General features: G+C 41.3%; 1 protein-coding gene across 1 annotated transcript in view; it reads right to left on the reverse strand.

Annotated features, from left to right (window-relative positions):
* Positions 1-5,489, reverse strand: part of ZNF541 (zinc finger protein 541) — a 25,108-nt gene extending 19,619 nt beyond the window's left edge. The window contains exons 1-2 of the mRNA XM_012811177.2: positions 5,183-5,489; positions 479-722 (exon numbers count right to left, since the gene is read on the reverse strand). Coding sequence (XP_012666631.1) covers positions 479-722; positions 5,183-5,489 — 551 coding nt within the window. The remainder of the gene's footprint in view (positions 1-478; positions 723-5,182) is intronic.
* Positions 5,490-17,581: the final 12,092 nt, after the last annotated feature.

The following is a 17,581-nucleotide window of genomic DNA, read 5'->3' on the forward strand; positions in this document are numbered from 1 at the left end:
TTTTTTTTTTTTTTAAACAAGCATTAATGCTCCATTGTTATATTCTGGAAACAGACATCCAACTTTTTGTGCCACTCATATTATCCCAACACATATTCCTCATGGAACACAGATCCGTTCTCTTCAGACAACTACCAGGGACTCAGGACACTACTCTATAGAGTTAGCCAAACTCCCTCTGTGACATAATTGTCTCAGGAGGGAGTCACTGAGTGTTCTAAATCACCGGGCTCCACCTGCAAAGTGAAGCAGCTACTTCCTTCCCTGGTGAGAATTTGGGGTTCCTGGCACACTGGCAGTGTGAGAAGAACGGACTCTGCGTCTGAGAACAGGTTACACACATCCAGGGAGTAAGGGGGTGGAAAAACTGAACAGAGGATGATACCGGTTGATCTGGGAGGGTAGGACAAAGACCCAGGAACACACCCGCACCCACCAGCCCCCAAACAGACATTGTCCTGACCATACTCCTACATACAGGTGGTCCTGACGCTTAAAGGCCTTGCTGCAGATTTTGCAAACGTGCTTCCTTTCCTGGCTGTGCGTCAGGTAGTGCTTGCTAAGAGAACTGGCGCTGCTGAACACCTTCCCACAGAGGCTGCAGTCCAGGAGTGGGTTTTGAGGGGAACTGTGCTGCCGCTTTCCTTTCCTGGCACTCCCAGAGGTGGCCCTGCCTCCTTCGTCAGCCTCTTTAGGCACCTTAAGAGCACCTAGCCCCAGGTCTAAATAGAGGGAGAAAGCACAGGTTACAAACAGCTGGGGAAATCAAAGAACATGGCTACAGCACTCTAAAACTCTTAGAACCATGGTGGCCTTGTTAGAGTTGGCCAAATACTCTTACTCCAACTTCAGCAGCTTTACATGCAGAGAGAACATGGTTTAGGAGCGCGGGTTCTGGTCAGACCACATCCTGGGGGCAGCACCCAGACTCAGTACCACATGCAGAGGGATGGTGGCAGACTGAAACACTTCTATGACAGTATGATGTAGATAGGCAGGACTTTATGACTGCATCATCACACAGTGCTCTCAGAAGGGCAATCCAGAAATATAGTATCCAAAACCTTGGAAAAGTAGAAATTCTTGCACACATTCACCCAATTCCACTTTGGAGTTTTAACATAAGGAAATAAATGTAGTTTTGTACAAAGATCCAGCTGCAAGAGAATTAACTGTTGCATTGCTTTTCCTGGTGAAATGTCAGAAACAAACTAATATCTGACAAGATGGTGTGTAGGTGACCGCATTATGGTTTAGATGGTCTATGATATAAGCATTTCAAATAAAACTGTAGAAAAATATCTGATGACATGAAAGGAAATTCATGCCATATTACTAAGTGAGAACAAAATAGTCTCTTGCAAAACAATTATCCTAGTTGTTAAAAAAGAAAAATAAATTTTGATAGAAAACTGACTGAGTGAATCGAGTTGACTGGTAGGATTATGGGTTGGTTTCATTTTCCTCTTTATCTGTATCTGAATTTTCTCCATTTCTGTATCCCTTCTGTAAAATGATAGCAAGTGTGTTTTACAAATCATGTCACCTGAGGGACAGCTGAAGGAACTGAGAATATTCAATTGGGAGGGGGAAGGTGTCTTTAAATATCTGAAGGGCCAGCCTGTGGAAGAGGAGGCAGATTGCTGCTGTCTTGCTCCAAGGGACAGAGCTGAGTTTAGTGAAGGAAGTTTAAAAGGGAGCTGATTTTAAACCACTGGGAACAAGGGCCATGGACCAAAGGACTCTGCCTTGCTTATTGCTGTGTTCCCAGCTCCGAGAGCTTTTATTCTGACATCAGCAGGTCCTTAATAACTGTATGTTAGATCAGGTACAGAGTGGCTCACACCTGTAATCCTAGCACTCTGGGAGGCTGAGGCAGGTGGATTGCCTCAGGAGTTTGAGACCAGCTAGATCAACAGTGAGACCCCGTCTCTAAAACATAGCCAGGCGTTGTGGCAGGTATGTGTAATCCCAGCTACTTGGGAGGCAAGAGGATCACTTAAGCCTAAGAGTATGAGGTTGCTGTGAGCTATGACACTACAGCACTCTACTGAAGGTGACAAAGTAAGACTCTGTCTAAAAAATAAATACAGAAATAACTGTATGCTAAATGAAGGAATGGAAAGATTTTCTACCCTTTAGATTGGTCTGCAGGACAGATTAGAGATGGTAAGTTTAGAAACAACCATTTATGTGAGATGCCACAGACACAGGATCCAAGAATCCAATGGGCCAGTGTGTGGCAGGGGGAGGATTGCTTTGAAGAATCCGAAAAACGCTAATTCTCTGCTAATGAGGTACAGCGTGACAGACAAAGCAGAAAGGAAACTGGACTGGGATGCTTGAGGTCTGGACTCTCTTCCCAATTCTGCCTATGGCCTCAGGCCATTTGTCATTTAACTTGCTTTGCTTTCATCTTCTTCCTATGAGAAATTACTATAATAAGTAGTCAAATTCCAATAGAAAAGATTGGATCCCCTCAGGGAAAGGTCCTCAGACTTGCTAAGCTACTTTAAAATGCTTATTAAAGTAGCTATTAAACTAGAAAACAAATTGTTTTTTAAAATTGGCAGGGACACTGAAAAACAGGCAAACAGGTAAATAGACTTACTAGCCTGGGGAGCTGCTTGATCTAGAAAGCAGTGTTACAAGAGCTTTAACGTTGTTTCTATTCTCTGTCTGAGTAAACCTATGAGAAAAATGTTTAAGAACTAATCCAAAAGAAAATCCAATATGCAAAAAGTATTCACAGAAACATTTTAACAAGTCTAACAAGCAAGAACATAAATGGTGGTGGGCTGATCCCAACCAACTCTCAGGAGGCTGAGGCAGGGAGAATCGTAGGACTCCAGAAAATCTGAGGTTGCAATGTTGTACTTTATTTAGCCTGGGCAATATAGTGAGATCTTGTCTCTTGAAAAAAGAAAAAGAATATGGAATCCCATGAAATAACTATGACAATGACCTTCAATATGAAGGTCTACCTCCATATATGAAAGAAAGCAAATGTCTTAAAACCTTCAAATAGAATTATGTACTTAATATCTCTTCAAGGCTAAGTATGCCTGAGTGACTTCACCTATGTGTTCAAAAATTTACATGGAGGAGCCAGAGTAGATTTTTCTTTCTTTCTTTTTTTTTGAAACAGTCTTACTTGGTCACCCTCGGTAGAATGCAGAGGTGTCTCCTAGCTCACAGCAACCTCAAACTCTTGGGCTCAAGTGATCCTCTTGCCTCAGTCTCACAAGTAGCTGGGACTATAGGTGCCCACCACAATGCCTGGGTCATTTTTAGAGACGGGGTCTTGAGCCAGTTCAGGCTGGTCTCAAAGCAGTGAGCTCAGGCAATCCACCTACCTTGGTTTCCTCATTGCTGGGATTACAGGCATGAGCCTGTGCCTGATTTTTCTTGCTTATTACGTCTTTATTTTCTATTTTTTTTAAACATACATTACTTAATTTAAAAAATTAATGTAAGCATATGCACTTATGTTATATATCATACATTATATAGACCTGTACTAAAGTTAGAAAAGCGAAAAGAGTTGAAATTTAATGTTTAATGGATTCCTCTTTTCCTGTAGAGTGAAAAAAAAAAACAAACCAGGAGAAGTTGAAGTATATTATTGGTTTATAATGTTTTAGGGGGCAGGCTGAGAGTGGTGGCTCATGCCTGCAGTCCTAGCCCGCTGGGAGGCGAAGGCAGGAGGATTGTTTGAGCTCTGGATTTCAAGACCAGCCTGAGCAAGAATGAGACCCAGTCTCTATTAAAAATAGAAAAAAAACTGGCTGGGTGTAGTGGTAGGCACCTATAGTCCCAGCTATTCAGGAGGCTGAGGCAAGAGGATTGGTTGAGCCCAAGAGGTTTGAGGTTGCTGTGAGCTATGGTGCCACAACACTCTACCCAGGGTAACAGAGTGAGACTCTGTCTCAGAAAATAAAATATTTTGGGGTGCAGACCCCTATGAAACACCTATGGAAGTTACAATTTCACTGCCCAGCAAAATGCAGAAATATTCACATTACCAGAATTTTTCAGGTAATTTCTATGGCCCTAGTTGAAAATCCAAATTACTGTACCCCAGGCCTAGCCTAGTGCATGAAACATTGCAGATGTCCTGTAATGATGTCTCATGTTGCTAGGGTTTCAAGCACAGTGACAAGGCTCATGCTTTGTCTGCTACATCTTCTGTGAAATAGGGGGCCCTCAGAAGTTTTTCATTTTAGCAAGTTCTTCCCATGTTTCTTGACTGCTCATCTCAATTAACAGTAGCATCTACACTGTAGGGCTGTATTTTGACGTGAATATAAATACCAAAAAGCCCTAGCTCAGCCAACCCATCTAAGTGACCTATTCTAGAACCCATAAAAGAGGGTTAAAAACAGAAAAACAAATTTGTCCTCTGGCAAACTGAAAGGAAACTTAACCAAATAGAGTTCTCCCTTCACTCATCTACTGCTGAAAGACTTAGAACTGAATCAAGGGCCTACCTAAAATAAAATATAATGACATTTATTTAAAAAAAAATCTATGTGTCCAGGGCTTTACATTCTGAGTGCTTTCATAATGGTTTTTTTCTTTGGCTTCTTACTACTATTACTCTGGGGGGGATCCAGAGGGGACATAATAGTCCCCCCTGCTTTATAAAGACACTGAGGCCTAGGAAGGTTAGACAACCAAGAATCAGAACGAACAGGACTCAGCTCATTCTGGTCAAGTGAAAAGAGTCTCTGAGATGTAGTAATGGGTCCCATAATCACTAAAGTCCACCCACATGCCACACAGAAGATTAGGATATCCCAAAACATCTACCTTTCTCAACATTATTCCCTAAAATCAGTATTCTGTTTCCTTTATTGAAAGTGGGGAACAATTTCCAAGTAGGAAAAAAAGTGATTGTTTCCTAAGTTAGAAACAGTCTCTTCCTCTGTCGAAGAGAAAAATTTCTTAACCAATCCATTAAGAATCAATCCCTATGCCTTTAGTCCCAGCTACTCGGGAGGTTGAGGCAAGAGAATCGCCTAAGCCCAGGAGTTGGGGATTGCTGTGAGCTGTGGCACCATGGCATTCTACCTTGGGCAATAAAGTAAGACTCTGTCTCTAAAAAAAAATCAATCTCTAGCTAGCCACAGGAACAGTCAAACATCTTGCCAGGCCCTTCTACCCAACTGGGCTGCCTCACCTTGCAAGGAAGTCTGAGATTCCGAATCTGCATACTCCTCCAGCAGTTTCACGGAATCACTGTCCTTCCCTGAGTACAGGGACAAGGCGTCTAAGTTGTCCTCTAGTGCCTCACTGGGCATGTCAGGTGTCGGGAGGCTAGGGTCCAGGTCCAAACCACTCAGGCCAGCATACAGCAGGTCTCGTGTGTTGGGACCCAGATCTCGGTTAAGGGTATCGCTGCAGTTGAGCCCTTGGCTCTCTGAAAACGAAGAGAGGTGCATTTCTGATGGTAGGGCACTCTCATCCCCAAGGCTGTACTGGTCCATGGCTCACCACTGCTGGGTCTTGGCCAAGAGCTACTCTCCAGACAAGCAAAGACGTGTAAGAAGTCGGGGAGGAGAGTACCCTTGATGTCAGCTAGTTCCTGAAAATGAAGGAGAAATCAAAGTTATAAGGTGGCAATCCAACATGATGGCTAGAACATAGACTGGCAACCCAAATAGAGCTTTATCTGAGTCTATTCTCTGCTACTGACTAGCCACAAGCCCTTGGGCAAGTAATTTAAGACCCACAAGCCCCAGTTTCCTCATCTGTACAATAGGCACAGAGTACCCCCATCATAAGGTTGTTGTAAGAAATAAATGAAAGGGGGGGAGGACGGGTGAAGAGAATGATATTTTGGGGATCACGCCTATGATTTATCCTATTAGGGTACACGTGAATTTGTCTAAAGGTTGAATATAAATGTCTTAACACAACAATTATGAGAAAGACATGATGGCCATGTTAGCCAGTTGGATGAGAGTTTTTCAAATTGTATATGGAATAACACACTGTATCCTATGATAGAATTAATGTACACAATTATGATCTAATAAAAAAAAAAAAAAGAAAAGAAATAAATGAAAGGATTTCCAGTTTCATAGTGGACTAAACTGACCACATTTGCAGCTATAAACACATACAAATGTGACAAAATATTATTTTCAACACACAGCCAACCTTAAAATATAGGTAAAACTTCAAGGTTTAGCTCAGGTCAGTCTAAGGGGAAAATCAAACTCACAAAGAGGGCCTAGAGCTGTGTCATTCAGTATGGCGGCCACTAGTCCCATGTGGCTGCAAAGCACTTGAAATGTGACTGGTCCAAAATGAGACATGCTGTGAGTGTAAAATAAAACTTGGATTTGAAAGACTGAGTACAAAAAAAAAATAGATAAATTTAATATTTTTATAGAGATTAAATGTTGGAATTAAGAGATTAATGTTTAGATATAGTGGGTTAAATATAATATGTTATTAAAAATAATTTCATCTCTTTCTTATTTTGTCATGAGGCATCTAAAAAATTTTAAATTATATATATGGCTCATATTATGTTTCTGTAAAAGAATATTACCCTGAAGGCTGGGACCTAGAGCCATAAAAGACACATGAGAAAAGGAAACACGGCCTTGACTTCACAGGAGATGGAAACCTGGGACCCTTGAAGAGTGAACGATCCACAGGGAACTAAGTTGTAAATTAAAAGAAAAACTCTGCCTAAGCTTAGAAAAGCACCCCAAGAAGTAGGAAAAAATAGGACAATGAGAGACAACAAAACTGAACATAATAAAAAAAAATACATCACCATAGGAGAACATTTTTAAGAAGAAGCAAATGGGCCAGGTGTGGTGCCTTACATCTGTAATCCTAGTGCTCTGGGAGGCTGAGGTGGGTGGATTTCTTAAGCTCAGGAGTTTGAGACCAGCCTGAGCAAGAGCGAGACCCTGTTTCTACTAAAGACAGAAAAATTAGGTGTTATGGGAAGTACCTGTAGTCCCAGCTACCCAGGAAGCTGAAGCAAGAGGATTGCTCAAGCCCAAGAGTTTGAGGTTGCTGTGAACTATGATGATGCCAGAGCACTTTACCCAGAGCAACAGAGTGAGACTCTGTCTCAAAAAAATAAATAAATAAATAAAATAAAGTAAAATACTGCAGGAAGAAGAGAGAGTGCAAAGTCTCAAATAATTAAAGTTAGAAGTGAAAGAGGAGATACATCATTATGACCTTAGAAAAATAAAAAAGAATCATAAGGGAACTTTGAACAATTGTATTTAGATAATATAGTAATAAATTAGATAACTTAGATAAATTAAATAATTAGTTATCTAAATTAGATAACTTAGATTAAAATGGCAAATTCCTAGAAAAATACAAATCACCAAAACTGACTCAAGAAGAAATAGAATATCCAAATAGACCTATAAGAAGTAAAAAGATTGAATTAGTAATTGAAAAAGCTTCCCACCTACCCCACAGGGAAAAAAATCAACTTTATCAAAACTCAATAAAACAGTCAAAGGTTTACAGCAATCAAGCAAATTCTTACCAAGAAAATGACAGCTGAAACCCAGAAGGAAAGCTTTGTGGCATTTTAACTTATCCTCACCCCCTTCTCACACCCTGACTCAGCAGTGGTCTTGAAGGAAGCAGCCCACCTTTCTGGTATAGGTTCTTGGGGCTGGAGGGAGCAGAAGATCCTGTTCTCAAAGAACACTGGCTGTCTCTCTGTGTGGTCTGTTAGTGGCTCTCTGAACCTGATACAGAAGTCTGTCTTGCCTTTATTGTGCCTAACTCCAACTCTCAAATTCTCAGGGATGGAGAGTGGCTATGGAGAGAGCATTTGTCAAACACATTAAAGGCCACACCACACGGGCCTTTAATGTGTTTGACAAATGCTCTCTCCATAGCCACTCTCCATCCCTGCAGTCTGGGACAAAGCATATTAATTGGGGCAAACAACTGACATGCCAAAAGCTAGGGAGGTGAGGGGGGGAAGTTCAGTGCTTTGAGGAATAAGGGCTTTGGAAAAACTTCCACACGGTGGCCAATCATGGTGGTTCACACCTATAATCCTAGCATTCTGGGAGGCCAAGACAAGTGGATCCCATGTGCTCCAGAATTTACGAACAGTCTGAGCAAGAGCAAGACTCTGTCTCTACTAAACATAGAAAAGACTAGCCAGTCACTGTGGCAGGTGCCTGTAGTAACAGCTACTCAGGAGGTTGAGGCAAGAGATCACTTGAGCCCAGGAGTTTGAAGTTGCTGTGAGCTGGACTGACCCCATGGCACTCTACTCTAGCCTGGGCAACAGGGTGAGACTCTGTCCCAAAAAAAGAAAAGAAAAGAAAAGAAAACAAAACAAAACAAAAAAAACTTCCACAATGGAATTTCTTAGAAAGCTAAATATCATCTTATCATGCAATCCAGCAATGGCACTCCTAGGCATCTACTCAATTGAGTTGAAAACTTAAGCCCCATACAAAAACCTGCACATAAATGTTTACAGCAGCCAGCTTTATTTATAACTGCCCCAAACTAAAAGCAACCAAGATGTCCCGCAATAGGTGAATGGATAAACACACTGGAATATCCAAGCAATGGAATAAAAAGCAGTATGCTATCAAGCCACTCACACACACAAATGAAAGACTGTTTTTCCTGAAAGTTTGGGCCCAAAATGTGGGCATACATTAGACATGGGAGCACATTATACACAACAAAATACAGTCCTCTATTTGATAGTCTAATGGTGGATACATGACCTTATATGTGAGTCAACATGCATAGAACTACATAATACAAAGAGTGTGCTCTAACATAAACTATGGACTTTAGTTACTTCCACATACTGCTGGGAATTAAAAAGGCCACACACACACCACACTCAGGGTGGGTGCTTGCTCAGAAAAGACCTGAGAAGGCTCTACACTCTCCCCTCTGGCTGACTTTCTCTCTGTGTGAGCAGGAAGTTCAGGCAAAGGCAGAGCTGCGCACTGCAGGCATGCCCAGCCACAAAGACGAAGAGTTTTTTAATTTTTTGCTCTAGTTTAAGGAAACCTGGGTCATCACTAGATGACCACTAAACTAACAGAAAAGACTTCCCCAGCCATGTCCAACAAAGAACACAGTCTTTGCAAAAGTAGTTTGGAAAAGTCACCAAACAAATGATTACAACCCACCACAAGCAGAACCAACCAACCTTGAGGGCAAGAATGGGGGAAAGAATCTTATTCCCAGAGTCAACAGATTATAATACTCAAAATGTCCAGTTTTTCAGCAAAATTTATGGCCCATTCAGAGGGCCACCCACTTCACAAATGAAATCATATGATAGGTGGCTGTTTGCGTCTGGCTTCTTTCACTGCACATAGCATTTCTGGGGTTTACCCATGTTGTAGCATGTGTCATAACTTCATTTATTTCAATGGCTGCATCATGTTCCACTATCTGGATATACCACATTTTGTTTATCCATTCACTTGCCGATAAATATTTGGGTTGTTTACATTTTTGGCTGCTCTCATCTAGAGGTTTAATAAATGCTTGATGATTCACTGATAACAAATTTTAGTGCATCTTAAAATAACTGGAGTTCGGCCTAGATTTCTAAGCCACTAGTTTCTATTTTTTAAAAACGTTTCATGTTGATATATAAAAGAAGAGTGGAAAAAAATAAATAAAAATTGAACACCAGTCTATAATCCTGGGATCCAACTGAGTTTCAGAATTCAGAATTTTAGGGCTTTTGGAAAGGTAAATCAATGCATATATCCTATGCTAACTAACCCACAGTGGGACCTGGGGCAGTACCTGGTAACGAAATCATTATTTATGCATCAACACCTATGACTACTCAAAGTAAATAATGTATGAGTTCAGGTTTGGCCACCAAATGAGATTTGAGATGTCTCAAGATTCTCAGAGCTTTGGGAGTTTCCAAAAAGCAGAGAACAGCGTATGGATTTATAGGCAAAATGAATTTCTCTATCAGTTCCAAAGTTTCTTCTAAGGTTTTGCTACAAACTATTTTTAGTACTCCATGGAAAAAAGAACCCATTTCCTCCCTCAACTCTCCATAGTAAAAGTAAGCTAATAAAAATCATTTCTTAAGCACTTTCTCTATGTCAGGTATCATACCAACCACTCTACTATGCATTAACTTACTCCTCACAACAATCTGAAGGTAGTTTCTGTTATTTCCATTTTACAGAGGAGGAAAGAGACTATTTGTCCAAAGTCACATACCTAACAGGTAGTTGAACCAGATCTTAAACCCAGATATTTTGACTTCAGCACTGGTAGTCTTACACACTACACAGTACTAATTCCCTATACCTAAACTGTATACTGCACTGCTGCAGTTAAACTTGAAAATGTATAAGGCATTAGAGTGGAGGGAAGAGAGAATGTCTTTTCATTCCTAGAAGGCCGAATCACCTGCTTTCCAACATACTACCATAGTTTGTAGAACAAACTGGTCTGGTTACACCCTCAGGCAGGCAAGCCACAAGTCCAAAGGCCATCCTTTGATGTCTACATGCTTTTCCAGCAAACCCCCCTCAGCTGATACTGAACTTGCTTTCGTTCTGTCAACAAATCAATTAAATTTAGTTAAGAGTTTTAGCACCTTCTATGTACAAAGCTCCCTACTTGTCCCTGTAAAGCAGAATTTGTGGCCCTCTGCTACCTGGTAGACATTCCCAAGGGTCCGAATATTATTTCCAGGCCTGGTGTGGTGGCACATGCCTATAATCCCAGCACTTTGGGAGGCTGAAGTGGAAGGATCACTTGAGGCCAGGAGTTCGAGATCAGCCTAGGCAATATAGTGAGACCCTACCTCTACTAAAAATATAAAAAATTAGTTGGATGTGGTAGTACATGCCTCTAGTCCCAGTTACTCTAGAGGCTTGCTTTAACCCAAGAGTTCAAGGCTACAGTGACCTATGATCATGAATCTGGCCACTGCATTCCAGCCTCTAAAATAAAGAGATACCCAGAGACATCCAGAGGCCAAGGCAGGGGGACTGCTTGAGCTCAGGAGTTTGAGACCACTTTGAGCAAGAGCGAGACCCTGTCTCTACTAAAAATAGAAAAACTAGCCGGGTGTTATGGTAGGTGCCTGTATTACCAGCTACTCAGGAGGCTGAGGCAAGGGGATCACTTGATCCCAGGAGTTTGAGATTGCTGTGAGCTATGATGCCAAGGCACTCTAGTCAGGGTAACAAGAGTAAGACTCTGTCTCAAAAATAAAATAAAATAATAAAATTTTAAAAATGTAAATAAGATACTCTTTCTAAGAATTTTATAATTCTGTTTTCACTTTGAGAATAACCTCAAAGAAAAAAAAAACAATATATCTGGATCATTAGATGACTACCTCATAACTGAGTACCACCACATGGTTTCAATGCTTGCATATGTTTATGATTGTATTCACACCAAAAAGGACTACTTCAACTGCTAAAGGCTAATAAGAAGAGCACAGAGGGGGATTTGGCTCATCACAATGTCTTTGGGCTCAACTAGAGGCCAACTGACATGGTACAAAGGGAGGTTCTGCTGCAGTTCAAACTGAGAAAAGCGATGAGGAATTGAGACATCACAAGCCCTGCTAAATGAAAAAGGGCCAAACGTGGCAGTCAACAAAGTAACTTTCAAGGAGCAGTTAAATTTCAGGAAATAGCATCCCTCTCATTAGATTAATGTTTATAATTTGAATTATATCAGTTTGGTTGCTTTGTATTTAATCTGCAAATTAATTTTGACTTTATAGCTGTACAAGAGCTCTAAGTTTTATCATCATTTATGCCTTAACAGTTTAAAAATCAATTAAAGTCAACACTGGGGATCTGTAGCAATTTTAATTCTTTTCTTTTAAAAAAGGTCCACCACCAGGTGCAGTGGTGGTGGCGGCAGTGGCTCATGCCTGTAATCCTAGCACTCTGGGAGGCCAAGCTGGGTGGAATGCCTGAGCTCAGGAGTTGGAGACAAGCCTGAGCAAGAACAAGACCCCGTCTCTTAAAAAAAAGCAAACAAACTAGCCAGATGTGGTGGTGGGCACCTGTAGTCCCAGCTACTCAGGAGGCTGAGGTAAGAGAATCACTTGAGCCCAAGAGTTTGACGTTGTTGTGAGCTTTAACACCCCATCACTCAACCCCAGGGTGACCGAATGAGACCCTGTCTCAATCAATCAATCAATCAATCAGTAAGGCTCACCAGACAGGCACAGTGGTATGTGCCCATAGTCCCAGCCTACTCAAGAAGGCTGAGGTGGGAGGACTACTTGAGCTCAAAGCTATAGTGCATGATGAATGTGCCTATGAGTAACCACAACACTCTAGCCTAGGCAATATAGTGTGAGGCTGACTCTAAAAAACAAAACCAAACCAAGAAAAGGCCCATCATTCCATGACTTCTGGGGGAAAGGGGACAAAAGGATTCTCCCATGAAATCCTATACCTTTTGGGACCAGTAACCTACCACATGGTTATAGACCATAGAAGTAAGTCCACAAGAGGCAAATAGTATTTGCTGTGATACTGTATGGGGGGAGGATGAGAGGAACAGAATAATCTGAATGCCCACTTGGTCTACAAAGATATTTTATTTAGCCTGCAGCATATTTAAAATTTTCAATTAGTCATTAAGTTGAAAAATATAGACCAACATCGTCCTAAAGAACTTCTTGTGCTGGTAGAAATGTTCCAAACCCAGACTAATGTTATAGTCACCAGCTCCATATTCCTGATGAGCACTTAGAAATGCAGCTAAAACCACTGAGGAATTAAACTCTTTATTTTTAATGAAATTTAAATCTCAATAACTGTAAGTGACTAAACAGCTACTGCATTGGACAGTGCAGATCTAGAGATTTCTCATTAAAGTTAGGCTTTCCAACATTTTTTTTTGGAGACAGGTCTTACACTATTGCCCAGGCTAGAATGCAGTACTGTCACGATAGGTCACTATAACCTCAAACTCCTGGGCTCAAGGGATCCTCCTGCCTCAATCTCCTGAGTAGCTGGGACTATATAAGCATGCACCAGCTAACTTTTCTTTTTGTAGAGATGGGGCCTCACTTGCCCTCAGACAGGTCTTGAACTCCTGACCTCAAGCAACCCTTGAGCCTCCCAAAGTGCTGGTATTACACGTGTGAGCCACTGTACCCAGCCTAAACTTTCTGACTTTTTTTTTTTTGAGACAGTCTCACTCAGTCACCCTAAGGTCAAGTGCCACGGCATCATAGCTCACAGCAACCTCAAACTCTTGAGCTCAAGTGATTGATTCTCTTGCTTCAGCCTCCTGAAGGTGGCTGGGACTACAGGTGCCCACCATAACGCCTGGCTATTTTTAGAGGCAGGGTCTCACTCTTGCTCAGGCTGGTCTCAAACTCCTGAATTCAAGAAATCCACCCACCTCGGTCTCCCAGAGTGCTAGGATTACAGGCATGAGCCACCACACCCAGCCATCCAATTTCTATTTAAAAATCTGAAAGGTAAAAAATATGAAGCTCTATCAATATCAAGTCTTTGTTTCTGCAAGGCAATAAGTGGCTGAATCTTTGAAGTTACAGCTACCTCTACACAGGGCATGTAACTCTCCAGTTTGCCATAGCCTCCACCACTCCTTACTCCTCACACCCTCCAACTTCATTTATATGGCCTGCCAAGCCCCTGGAGGCATCTCAGTTACTCCAATTTGTGCAGCTTCCCTTGCCTAAATCCCCTTAAGTCTACTAAATGAAACTCTCCAAATTCAGGCTTCAATATCCCAACATAACAAACCTTTAGATTGTTTCCACTTTCTCTGAACCCTGACAAACACTTCTGACATTCTGCTTAACACTGATCCCACATGGCCTCAGAAGTTAATTATCTTTCAGATTCTTCTATTTTCCCCAGACTATAATCTCTAGAATATCTGGGACTCTGCCGTTTGTGTCTATACTTCTCATGGCATCTTGCCTGGCACAGAACTTTGAGCACAGAAGGCTCTTAGCATCCTTTCCATTGATGACAGGATTCCATTGTGCCACCTCTTCTCCTCTTTGAAAAGCTCCAAGCTATTGTTCTGCCAGCCTTTGCTACTCCACCCTAAGCACTAGCTTCTCATTTCCCCCTCTGTACCCACATTACCCAAGAGAGTCTGAGTAATGTGAGGTTGTTGGGAGCAGACAGGAGATACTTGCAGCTTTTACTCTAGCTATGCAATTTCTTTCCTTATTTTCTCATTCTAAATATTACTGTAAACTCTAGACCCATTTTGTTTGGCCTGCATAGTATTTGGATTAGTCACCAACATTTTTTTTTTAAATGAGAAGATTTTACCTATTTGTGGATTTCTGGGTTTTCTTGAAAATTATTCAATTTGGTATTTCCTGATAGTTAATAATAGGATAGAGCTGGGAGAAAAATGTCATCTCTGGACAGAGCTATGGCCTCCAGTTCCCCCAGTTCTCACCTATCTTCCTGCTTAACCCTTGTAATACATATCATTATAACAATTATAGCAAACATTTATTGAAGTTTTATTATATGCTGAGTACTACTGTAACCACTTACATATCTTATTTAATTTACATACCACAACCTTGAGGCATATACTATATTATTAACCCTATTTCATGAATGAGGTAAATAAAGTTCAGAGAAGTTAAGTAACTTCTCCAAAATCAAGAGTTAAGACCTGGCTCAGCACCCACAGCATAGTGGTTACAGCACCAGCCACATATAATGAAGGTGGTAGGTTTGAATCCAGCCTGGGGCAGCTAAAACAATGACAACTGCAATAAAAAATAACCAGGCAAAAAATAAAAAAATAAAAAAAAAATAACCAGGCACTGTGGCAGGAGCCTGTAGTCCCAGCTACTTGGGAAGCTGAGGCAAGAGACTCGCTTAAGCCCAGGAGTTTGAGTTTGCTGTGAGCCACAGCATGTTACCAAAGGCGACACGGTGAGACTCTGTCTCAACAACAAAAAAAAGAATTAAGACCACCTCAAATAGTCTAATTACAAAGTTCTTCCACTTAACCTCTTCATTCTGCTATTACACACCTGAGCTTGAAAGTCCTGCCCTACACTTTGCTCTTACATCCTTAAGTTGAACAATCAAGAAAGAATTCCTCCTATACAGTGTAACCAATATAAAATTTTAACTGGAAAGTTAACTCATTTTCTCTGATTGCACATTAAGACTAGATTTAAAGCTTAGGATGGGAAAGCGAAAACACATGAAGGAGTCAAAGGACTATTTACAACAAAAAACCCTTACACAGACTTAACTGAAGTTAAATAAGAAAACAGTCATCAATGTTTCTCGGCCCCCCCAAAAGGTGATTCTAACAGAAAACGCAAGCAAGCATTAAAAACTAAAATAGCAATTTTCATAGAGAGGTGGATGGGGGAACACCTTGGAGTGCTCAGGAGTCTTTTGGGAGGTCTGCAAGGTCAAAAGTATTTTCTTTCTTTTTTTTTTTTTCATTTTTAGATACAGTCTCACTTTATCACCCTCAGTAGAGTGCTGTTGTATCACAGCTCACAGCAACCTCCAACTCCTGGGCTTAGGTGATTTTCTTGCCTCAGCCTTCCAAGTTGCTGGGATTACAGGTGCCTGCCACAACACTTGGCTATTTTTTGTTGCAGTTTGGCTGGGGCCAGGTTCGAACCTGCCACCTTCAGTATATGGGGCTGGTGCCCTACCCAGTGAGCCACAGGCGTTGCCCAAAAGTATCTTCATAATAATATCCAGACATCCTGCCTTTTTCATTTTCAGTGAGGTTTTCTAGATGCTACAAGACATGGTATTTCAAGAGATACCAAGAAGCAGATATAAGAACCAGATAACTGTGAGAATGTAAATCAATGACATTTTTTCCACAATTTTTTTCCAAAACAGCTTTTTAATTAAAAAAGCCAATTATGTTCATATAGAATTGGTTTATTGTTACTCTTTTAAAATTAATTAATAAATATTTTGAAAGCTTATTATTTTAAACTTCTAATGCAGAAAACAAACATCAGTAGATATAGTTCACAAAAAAAAACCTCTCCAGGTTCCTCAATAATTTTTTTAGTGGAAATGGGTCTTAAGAGCAAAAGTTTGAGAACTGCTGCTCTGAAGAGAAAAAATCTTGTGTGTATGCATGTGTTATGTATCAAACACAGAAGGAAAAGCTAAATCTAAAATTCCAAACTGGGGGCCAGCAGGCATGCAATTCCACTTGACCATTTCCACTGGCTGACATCACTTAGATGGTTCACACAATTGCCACAATCTCTACTACTACTCTCCTTTACCTGCACATCCCCTGTTAAGTATCTGAGCTGCTACCCTAAGCTAGAGAAGGAAAAACCTTCTTTGCAATAAACATGAACAATGAAACATACATCAATCTTAATGTATGTCTGCTTTCTTCCAAACAGGTCACAATATGCACAATAAATAACAATTTTCTTTATCTGACATCCCAAAGCATCAACTTGTATTGTCTCACCATTGGTACAGAGACTCTCAGATTGATCAGAAACCCTTCTGAAAAAGAAAGGGATCCCCCTGACAAAATAGGTGTCTGGATAGGAGCAAAGGGGGGGAGGGGACTCACCAGGAGAAGAATAATTGAGTGACGCTCCAGGGAACAGAAGAGCCCAGTTTAGGCCCCACAGGGAGGGGGTTCAGGTGACAATCAGACCATTGGATATTTCTTCCTGGAACACTAGGTGGTAAATTCAGAATACATTCAATTTCTTTCGTCCTGAAATCAGGTGGTGGAAAGGGAGGTACAGTCAGAAATTGGGTCCCAAAAGAAACCAGATACAAGTGTGAAATTAGGGGAGAGGGGCAATTTTTGGAAGAAGAAAGAAAGTAATACTAAACCAGAGATCAAAGTGGGAAGGAAAGGTTTCTTTGGTAAGAGAAAAAAAGTTTCCCCTTTTTTCCTTATTTCCCCAATGCTGGGAAGGTTTTGATGGGAGCAACTTAATTAAGGTAGATTTGGTGATGAAAAGGGATTTTCGTTGCAAAGTTGGGGCTGGGGATTGGAAACATAAATACTGGACAAGAGCGAAACTGGGAGGATTGAGTTGATTTGTTATAAGTGGAAAGATATTCCAAAAAGTGGGACTTTAGTTGGCAAGAAAAAAATTTTGCTTTAAGTACTGATACCGAATGGAGGAAAAAAAATCTTGGTCAAAAAAATAGTAATTTTTTTGCTAGAGGAAGTTCCTAAAAGGAGGGAGAGGGATGTAATCAAGGAAAATAGGAGAGATTTTTGGTTTTCCTGAAAGATCCTAAAATGTGACAAATCTAGGTCCCCTAAAGTGGGACTACCGAGGAAGATTTTTAGCAGAAGGGGCCTGGAAGGGGACAGCAAATGCAAGGCCTCGATGCAGAAAGTGCGGAGGTCGGGTAGGGCCTGCGGCGCGAGCTGGGGGGCTGCGAGGGGGCAGTTGGGGCCTGGGGGGCGGGGTGGGAAATAAAAGGGGGTGCAGTGGGCGAAGGGCCCCTGAGGAGAGTCTTCTCCAAGAAGGAAGAGGCTGCGGGGCTGCAGCGGGGCCCGGAGCTGTTGGGATGCAGAAGATGCGTGCGTGACGCGGGGA

The sequence above is a fragment of the Otolemur garnettii genome, unplaced genomic scaffold, assembly GCF_000181295.1.
Source record: "Otolemur garnettii isolate 467f Iridium unplaced genomic scaffold, OtoGar3 scaffold00152, whole genome shotgun sequence".
Classification (NCBI taxonomy): Eukaryota; Metazoa; Chordata; class Mammalia; order Primates; family Galagidae; genus Otolemur; species Otolemur garnettii.